General features: G+C 39.0%; 1 protein-coding gene across 5 annotated transcripts in view; it reads right to left on the bottom strand.

The window, feature by feature from the left end:
* Positions 1-2,046: 2,046 nt before the first annotated feature.
* Positions 2,047-9,540, bottom strand: part of swt1 (SWT1 RNA endoribonuclease homolog) — a 28,257-nt gene continuing 20,763 nt past the window's right edge. For all 5 annotated transcript variants that reach the window (XM_046049149.1, XM_046049153.1, XM_046049150.1 and 2 more), the window contains exon 17: positions 2,047-2,857. In XM_046049149.1, the coding sequence (XP_045905105.1) occupies positions 2,758-2,857 (100 nt within the window). In that variant the 3' untranslated portion in view covers positions 2,047-2,757. The remainder of the gene's footprint in view (positions 2,858-9,540) is intronic.

Below are 9,540 nucleotides of genomic sequence, written 5' to 3'. Positions count from 1 at the left end.
CAGCATGTATGGGCCACATATAAAAAAAAAAAGAAGCAGGGAGAAGTCTGTCCTCTTGGGGTTTTTTTGACTATCAGTCACCCTTACAGTTAATTTGAGAGTTTTTCTGTCTACCTCTTTTTTGCTTTTGAATTTATGCAGTCATCTGACTGAACTAAAGTGGTAAATTAACAAAAACCATGCATGTCAAAATGAAAATGCAAATAAGCAGGCAAATATAGTATAAAAATATTAATTTCATCTCCCTGTTTACAAACAGCCACAGGAAACCAAATGTAAGAGGAAAGCGAACTGTAGTTGTTCCTCTGTGGAAGTTAAGGGGAATATCCATCACATTAACTATCTAGGATTCTAGGAAGGAAGTTTCACATTAGCCAGGTGTTTAATTATATAGTATCTAAAGAGAGAAAGGGTCACTTCTGGTCAAGGTGAGCTTTTAAATCACACAAAGTTCCTTTGGCATAGACTGCTTCTGACATGAAAATGGTTTCAATTTAGAAATGAAGAGAAGATTGAAATTGCACTGCACACTTTTATAAATGATTAGGTTGGTTTTTCTATGATAGACAAAAACCTATGACGCAGACAATACAGACGAACAAAGAAATCAATGCCAGAGTCCAACATTACAACTTAACAAATCATTAACAATTCAATAACAGCTGTGTCTACATCGTGTCCAACAGCGACAATTTAATGACACAGGAAATTCAGTGAATTGAGATGATCATTGGCATTGATGCTTTTGCCTCGGTGTGTCACAGCAGGAGCAGGTTTAATTTCAGACTGTCTGCTGGCGTCACCTATGCTCTAATCCCCTTAGCCTACTACGCAGGTGAGCCTCTCTTCTCTTCTCAAGAAATACGTGTTACGATTACGATGTTAAAATTACTGAGGCTAAATTAGTTTGGAAATCACTTCTACTCAAACAAAAATGGAAACAAATAATACAGACAAGAAAAGACTTCAGCGAGACAATGCTTCAAAACATTTTTTTTAATTTCTTGTAAATATTTAAGTCCTTCACATAAAATATATTATCTTCTCAAATTATTTACATTTTCCTCAAAATCAACAAAACCTATGCAAGCTGAAAACTTAAGTTCACTAGTTTTCAAACTAGACCTAAAATGGTGTTTCTCTCAAATGATAGTCAAACATGTCCACATGTTCTTCTGATAAAAAAGGGGGTTTCAAAAAAAACTTTCAGGTTTTAATGCTTTGTTTCCTTCTCTTCTTATTTGGTTGTGAAAAGGCTAAAGTGGCTTGGAAAATCATGAGTATGCAGTAAATTTTAGTTTTTGAAAACTATCACTACCTTTTTTATCATGTCTGTAAGCTAAATATGAAGACATTTTGCCTAGCTAAGCATAAAGACTGGAAACGGGTTAACATCTAACCTGGTTCTGTCCAAAGGTAAACTCTGCCCACCAGCGCCTCTACAGCTCACTAATTATTATCTTATAATAATAATAATTTTATTATTATTTTACGTTATATCTCATTTATTTAATCTGTACAAAAACCAAATGGTATAAAGGTTATTTGACTTCAAGGGGGTTATGTGCCGGCCTATTTCTTGGCCCGGTGTAGCCCCATCAGTGCCTTCAACACTCCGTACATTACTCGGTGATTCGGTAACATAAGCAAAACTTAGGGGAAAATCTAAACAAAAAGTAGGTTGCATCTTTTTCGTGATCTCACTGATGGCTATTCTCAGCCCGGAATTATTAATTTTTGTCCTGGGGGTAGTCATCTTTTTCACTTTAATTTGTGTTAATTAGTGAGCTGGTAGGCAGCATTTGTTACCATTGGACAGAGCCAGGCCAACTGTTTCCTCCTGCTTCCAGTCTTTATGCTATGCTAAGCTTAGCTAATCGCCTCCTAGCTCTAGCTTCATATTTAATGGACTAAGAGTGGTTTCATTCTTCTCATCAAACTCTCAGCAATAATCAAAATGTAGTACTATTCCTTTAAGCCCAGTGAGAAGCAGCAGTAAGCTTTTCTAAACTGAATCTTTGAGGGAAGTTGAACAATCATAAACAATGGGAAACAACTTTTTAATAGGGTCTGGGTTGAAAAATAGTGAACAGACATTAAAATATAGTTTACTGTTGTGAGTAAAAAAAGGCTCTCAGTCCGTTATCACAGTGGGTCCCAAGACTCCGCACATTGTTGAATTACACATTCACAAGGTCCAAAAATATCACTAAATACATTTCCCAAGTTCTATGTTTTGCACACTGTGTAACAAACTGTGCTTCAAAAGCTGATATAACATTTTAAAAAATAATAAAAAAAAACAGCACTGTGATTTAACTTATCAATTTTAACAAAATGTATTTTATGTGTATTTTATATACTGGCTGAACTCAAATTGAAGAGAAATCTCTGTTACATTGTGATATGGCCGGAGATATGAGAACCAGGTGTAAAACAGCTGAAGGAATATAACACTGAAAGCAGTATCTGATGCAGCTGAATCACAAAATACAAGCTCTGTTTAACTAATGTAGTAAATTTTAGAATGATAGAGAACATCCACAGACATTCATTCATTCAGGGAAACAGAACAACAATGTGTCTGTCACAAGAAACAGTTCTATACATGGAAATTAAAAAAGGTAAACAGGTTGAGTCACCAGAGGCACAGTATGAGCAGACATCCTTTTAACTTACATGTTTTACGTGAAGTAAAGCATATCAGTTAATTCAGTGCGACTGTTGGCTGACGTGCGTGCACTGGTCCAATCAGGGCTACGTGGTAAAGCTGATGTTATGACCCGTGGTCCCAACACAACGATCCAGGGCCTCTTTTAACTCCATTAACTGGTTCCCTCCAACTCTCAGCTTCTCCCTGGGAACACAAGTAACAGACAGACAAAAATCTGTTTTCTCAATCAACTTGTTACTACAGGCGACAGGGTCCTACACAAACAGTTTTGATTATTTCACATGAGAAATGTATGTGTTGTGTCTTTTGCTGTGTTATTTCTATAGATTTAAAGTGGGTGGTGCTTTCATGCACCACTCTGAATTAAGCATTATTTGAATCTAAATCTGGTGACAGCTGTGGGGTTGTTTGTTGCCCACACAATCCTGATAAAGCAGATTAGCGTAGTTCTTCAATTTTGATAAATAATAACAGACACAGAAATTTCCCCCAAAACTGGTTATGATTATCCTTTCTGTATAGGATTTGTGCATTGTAGTTCTGAAAACTGCCTTTCTTATGCATGCTGAATCCTGACTTGATATGTTTGCTCTTCTATGTTGCATTTATGTAGCTATTATTTGAGTTCACGGATGTACAGATCTGTACATTTCTCACTGCTTGTCAAATGAGTCAATACTCCTTTTATACAGTCTTTCAGGTAGGGTAAGCTTTAGCACAGAATATTGTGTTTAGCGATATAAATATAGATACATGATTGCACATTGTGCAGGGTTTTGATTATGTGACTTCGACTGTCCTATTTGGGGTTTTGACTAAGGCCAAAGCCTGTTGGTTGAGTGTATATACTCTAGTGTTTGTGTTTTTTTTATACCCAAGGAATCAATTTGTCTAAGCAGCAAAATGTTTTGAACTTCACAATAAATTGTCCAGTGGAGAATAGTACAACTTCACATCGTACTATCTAGATGAATGCGGGTGACTCCACAGAGACATCTTGATGAGAGAACTTTCTATGTGCTGATCATGTTCAGCACAGAATGTCCGTGACAGACTAAAGAGCCTCTTTGTATGCTGCAGCTTCCAGAAGCCCTGGGTCTCAATGGCAGCTATATAAGCACACTTTTCTAAAGTTGACTTACATTTTCCTGGTTACAACAACACATACATCCATGTACAGATGCACTTGCCACCAAGTGCACAAACAAAACACACAAACAGCATTCTCTGTGAGCACAAACATTGTCTTAAATTGTCTGCTACAGTCTTGGCAATGGCTGCTTAGCAGCAGAGACCGTGAGGGAGCTTGTTGCTTGTTTGTTTCCTCCTCTGCTTTGTTTCCATTGAAACATTATGTAAGTGCTGGGGGAGTGAAGGAGGAAAGGAAGAGCAGATTTTTCTGGCTGTTGACGCCTCCTCTCTTCACCCTTTATCCATCAGTCCACTTCCCCTTCTTCACCCAATAGTGCAGCTGTGTGTTTTCATAACCTGTGGAAATCACAGGTCATGTTTCTGACTGTTCGGGTTTAGGCTACTCTCAGAATGTGTCGGTCTGTCACAAATGAGCTGGTTTTGCATTTCAGCATGCACCATGGACAGAGGGACCGTGTGAAAGGCTTCCTGTAAATGTGTTTACATTGACAACTAGGAACTCGTTAGTGTGACACGTTTGTCAGGTCAAAGAGCATCAAGCTCTTGCTTGAAGAATCTCTGAACGTGGTTGCTTAGTTAGTGACGTACATTTAACGGTTCACAGAGTCAATGACCCAGATCCCCAATGTACGCACAAAGAGGGAGAACTGTGCTGCTTCTTTGTGTTACGTAACAGCCTATGTGTGTTTGACAGGTAATTAATGGCTATCCCCAGGAGATGGTAACGATTTGAACTGAACTGAACGTAGAACCACGTGATACATTGAGATGACTTAACTGATTGCTGTTCACCTCAAACCTATCATGTTATATTTAATAGGAAGCCTTCAATTGGATTCATTCTCCTACTTAACTGAGATGATAATATGGACACATGGATCATCTCCATGGTGACCAACGCTCGTAGTAGTTGAGCCACAAAGCTGAGCCTAACCGTGCAAAGATCTGCAAGTAATAGTGAGGATTTTAAACTCAATATGCAAATGGATACCTTTACGCAACAGGGAGCCTGTGAAGAGATCTTAGTATAGGAATAATGTGAGACCACCTATTTGGCCTAGTAAGTAATCTTCTGGCAGCATTCTGGATTGGCTGCAGACGATCACGGGTGACAATTGATCTGGCTTTGCATTCTAGCATAAGTCATGAACAGAGGGGCTGTGTGAAAGATAAGAGATAAAGGCTTGTTCAAGCATCTCTAATACACCAGCTGAAACTAGATATCTCCATTTAATAATATTTCTTATTTGGAAACAACACGATCTGGGCAACGTTGCCGTCAATGGTAATGAGTAAAGATTACTACCGTAATCCTCTTGCCCCACCACTTTGCCACCCGCCCTGGACCGCCGCTATCCGTTCAAAACATAGTCGGACTTGCCACTAGCAAGACTGCCCAGCAACATTGCTCAAAAAGTTGCCCAGTGTATCATCAGCTTAAGTGTTTAGACAGACAGTGTCTAGGAGGCTGGATAACCCAAAAGCCTCAATGGGTTTGAATGAGAAGTGGAGTCGGATATCATCTGCAACTAAATTATTATGCAATATTACATCTCTTTATCATATGTCCCATGAGCAACAGATATAGAGAGAATAGCAGGGGCTCCAGAACTGAGCTCTGGGGGACAACACAAGACAGTAGAGAGGAATCAAACACAAAGTCTCCAATACAGATGGTAAAACTTCTGTGAGGATTTGATGACCGGTCTAATGCTAAGCCTGATTTGCCCACCCAATCACATAGCCTCTTAATCAGGATATGATAGTCTATTGCAGTGGTTGGCAACAGGCGGCCCGTGGGCCAGAACCGGCCTGCCAGCAATAATATCTGGCCCGTGGCCAGATTGCTTTGATAGCATAAAAATAAATTGATAGTGGCTGGTGCTGAAATAGATCTCAGTCACGACAGCTACAGTTTCCCATAATAATCACTTCTTCTTAAGTGATTGTGCCTCCAAAATAAAATCGCTAGAACATTTTTTGCAGCAATGCTTTATGTTGAATTTATTGAGAGCTTTTACTTTGAAAAGTTCTGAAGGACATTCAAAAGAAAAGTCTCTGGCTTGCTTGACACACCTCTAAAACAGCCATCAGTAAACATGTGAATGGATTCCCCTGAATTTCCTCAGGGAAATGAAAATATGCTTCCATAGGTGTATGAATGCGGATCAAACACACACACTGCAGCACATGCTTTAATTGTGAGCATGTGCAAAAGTGTCCTTATAATCAATGTGTTTAACAAGGGAGAAAAAAAATATTCACTGAATGTTGGGATCGATCATGCAACCTTCCCAACAGGAGTCCCTGCCAACTGAGCTAAACGTGCACATAGGTGTTTAAGGATTTGAAATCATTTTACTATGTTCTGGCCCGCCATGTAATGGCTTGAAAGAAATTTGGCCCGATGCCAGACTTATTTGCCGACCCCTGGTCTATTGTGTCAAAGGCAGAGCTGAGGTCAAGAAGTACGTCACAGAGCATTCACTCGCATAAGAGGACATTAGAATATTGTTAGAAACCCTCAGAAGAGCAGTTTCAGTAGCGTGCTGTTTCCGAAACCGTGACTGAAATTTATCATAAACATTGTGCCTCCCCAACACAGCAGTGAGCTGGTTGGCCATAACCTTCTCTAACATTTCTCACAGAAGTCGGAGTATAGATATGGGCCTATAGTTCATATGCAAAGCGGGATTCTAGGTGGTTTTCTTTAATATTATTATATACGATTATTAATTGACTGGAAACATTAGTTGCAGATTTTCTTTTAAACTTCCATTTTAAATTAAACTGGATGTAAATAAACTGCCAGTAAGCACAAGTTAACATTAACAGTGTTCCCCTTATTTCACTGTATACCAAATTTACTGTGATGGCTTCTGTGTTGAAATCTTATTGTCAAAGTTGACAATATGATTTTCATACAAACTAAGGCTAAGTCAGTTTTTCCATTTGATATCCATTTGACAGCAAAACTCTGACCTTAAGAGTGTGACTCAGTCTTACAGAAAGCATAAGAAGGAATGTTAATGATAACAAGGTTGCACTGGGTTTGCTTATAACATTTTTGACATGCAAAGACTTTAAAGGGCTTTTGGTGCAGTCCATTTAGTGAATTATGAAATGGCATTATACGTCAATAATATTATGTATTATAAGTAGGGATGAAACGATTACTGGTTTAACGGTAAACCATGGTAAAATTCCTGACGGTTATTATTACGTACACATTTTAATTACCATGATAACCGGGTACGGTTAACCGCGCTGTTATAATCTCAAGGCAAACACGGTCCAGCGTCTCCCAGAAGCAGGCGCGCATGCGCAGAAGACAACGCTGCGGAGATTTTTCAGTCACTCTGAAGTCCGGCAATATTTTAGTTTTTATGAGCGTGCTGAGGGAAACTTCATTGAAGAAAATAACCTGATAACGCAGGGTGAGTTAACTTTTAGCTTTGGTTTGTTTCTCTGACTTGCTAACAGCGTGTAAACTGAAGCTCTCAGTGTTAGCTGCTCTTGTAAAAACGCTACACGTTGTTCTGTTGCTGTGTGCGTCGTGTGTCGGCAGAGTCTATTCATCCACTGCACGTGATAACATGTTACGCAGTTTTGTCAACCAACCAGCATATCTAGAAACCTACAGACTCCTCTGTATTTATGTCAGTTTTTGGGCTCATTGCAGTTACTATCACTGTCTTCTAAAGACTTATTTGTTTTCATGTAAATGTCCACGGGGTCATTGTATTACCTATAAAATATAAAATCTTGATAATGCATACTTAGATGATTTTCATTTGTTTACAAATGGTATTTGCTGTTATTTAATTTTTTATGCAAACAAAATGGCAACTGTATTTGTAGTTTTCAATATAAAACTTGTTGAAATGGTTTCAGTGTGTGTATCAGTACATTTTTATAATTTTTGGCACATTTTTACAATACCGTGATAATACTGATAACCGTAAAAATTTTGGTCACTATAATCTCTACAAATAAGGATTATTATAATCGTGATATGAAATTTTCATACCGTTTCATCCCTAATTTACATTTATTCATTTAGCTGACGCTTTTATCCAAAGTGACTTACAATTGCTATACATCTCAGAGGTCGCATGCCTCTGGAGCAACTAGGGGTTAAGTGTCTTGCTCAGGGACACAATGGTGGATGTCTCACAGTGGGAACACAGTGGGTCTCCCACACCAAAGGCAAGCATCTTATCTACGGGCCAACATCCCCCCTAATTACAAGATTAATGAAAAGCTTCTATATGTCTGACGACTAATAATGTCTGGCAAACACAAATCAGTTGCTGTTCCCTATAGGTTGGTTAGTTTTATGAAACAGCATTACAGTGTTTCGCCCCAGTCATTCTGTCTCCTGGTTGGAGTTACATAAAGCCAATGTGCAAATATTGTGATATAAGATAATGCTGAAGGCTGGTATGTATAAGGAGCTGGTGTTTAAGGTTGTGTGTCAGCGATTTAAGTCGCATACACAGTGACTTCAGACTCGACTTGAGACTCATGCTCAAAAGACTTCAGACTTGACTCGGACTCGGGTTGCAGGACTCATGAACAATGTTTATTTTTAGGAAACTTCTGATGAGCTTGCTGTTATTCCCCTTCCTCCGTTACCTATAACCTGCCTACGTTATATGTAGTTTCAGCAGCGCGGCCACATGTGAGATAGGACAACAAACACCAGAAGCTGCTGTGCCATTCATTACATTAAATGTAAATGCTCTGTATTTGTATAGCGCCTTTCTAGTCTTTTCAACCACTCAAAGTGCTTTTACACTACATCTGCATTCACTACAGTGTCTACCATTCACTGAGCCTAAGTGCTCAAACAGAAACTAACATCCACATGTATTCATACACTGTCGGAACAGCCAGTGGTTCAGTATCTTGCCCTGGACACTTTGACATGCACCGCCGATCTTCCGATTAACGGGCAACCCGCTCTAACTCCTGAGCCACAGCCTCCCTTACAGCACATTTATTCATTTAGCTGATGCTTTTATCCAAAGCGATTTACAATTGCTATACATGAGGTCGCATGCCTCTGGAGGGTCTCTCACACCAAAGGCAGGCGTCTTATCCACTGTTCCATCACCACCCCACCCCATTCATTATAAACTTTGGCTTTAAAACTTCATACAACAAGGCCCAAACAAAGAAGCGCTCATCTCAAAATATATTAGTAACCTGAGGTTAGTAAAAATGTTTAGCTCAGCATTGGTCATCTAACATTAGCTTGCTTCTTGCTTTAGCTACAACCTACCGAGGTTAGGTCGGACTGTCGTTTGTTATGAAAAGATGAATGAACGTTCGTTTACTTGCCAAACTTGTGGTAGTTGATTAACGTAATCATTTACGTCCTGCTGTCTGCCATCACGTTAATTAATAATGTTGGCTGCAAACAGGTTACAGGTTTATTGTTGATCATGTAATGTGACAGTTTTATTTAGTAACGTTACACTGGATTTGAGAGTCTGGGGAATGTGTTGAGTTACAGTAGTTTAAGCTGTCATTAATTGCATTGCACAGTACATGGTTGTGCTCTGTGAAAAACAAGTTACAGTTTTATTTAGTTATAACGTTACACTGGTTTGAGAGTCTGGGGGATGTGTTGACTTACAGTAGTTTATAAGATGTCATTAGTTGTAGCATTAGGTTACGTGGTTGTGCTCTGTAAGTGAAAAACAGGT

The sequence above is a fragment of the Micropterus dolomieu genome, linkage group LG05 (genome assembly GCF_021292245.1).
Source record: "Micropterus dolomieu isolate WLL.071019.BEF.003 ecotype Adirondacks linkage group LG05, ASM2129224v1, whole genome shotgun sequence".
Lineage (NCBI taxonomy): Eukaryota > Metazoa > Chordata > Actinopteri > Centrarchiformes > Centrarchidae > Micropterus > Micropterus dolomieu.
The sequence above is the reverse complement of the archived record's forward strand: the minus strand, read 5'-3'. Positions and strand labels throughout refer to the sequence as shown.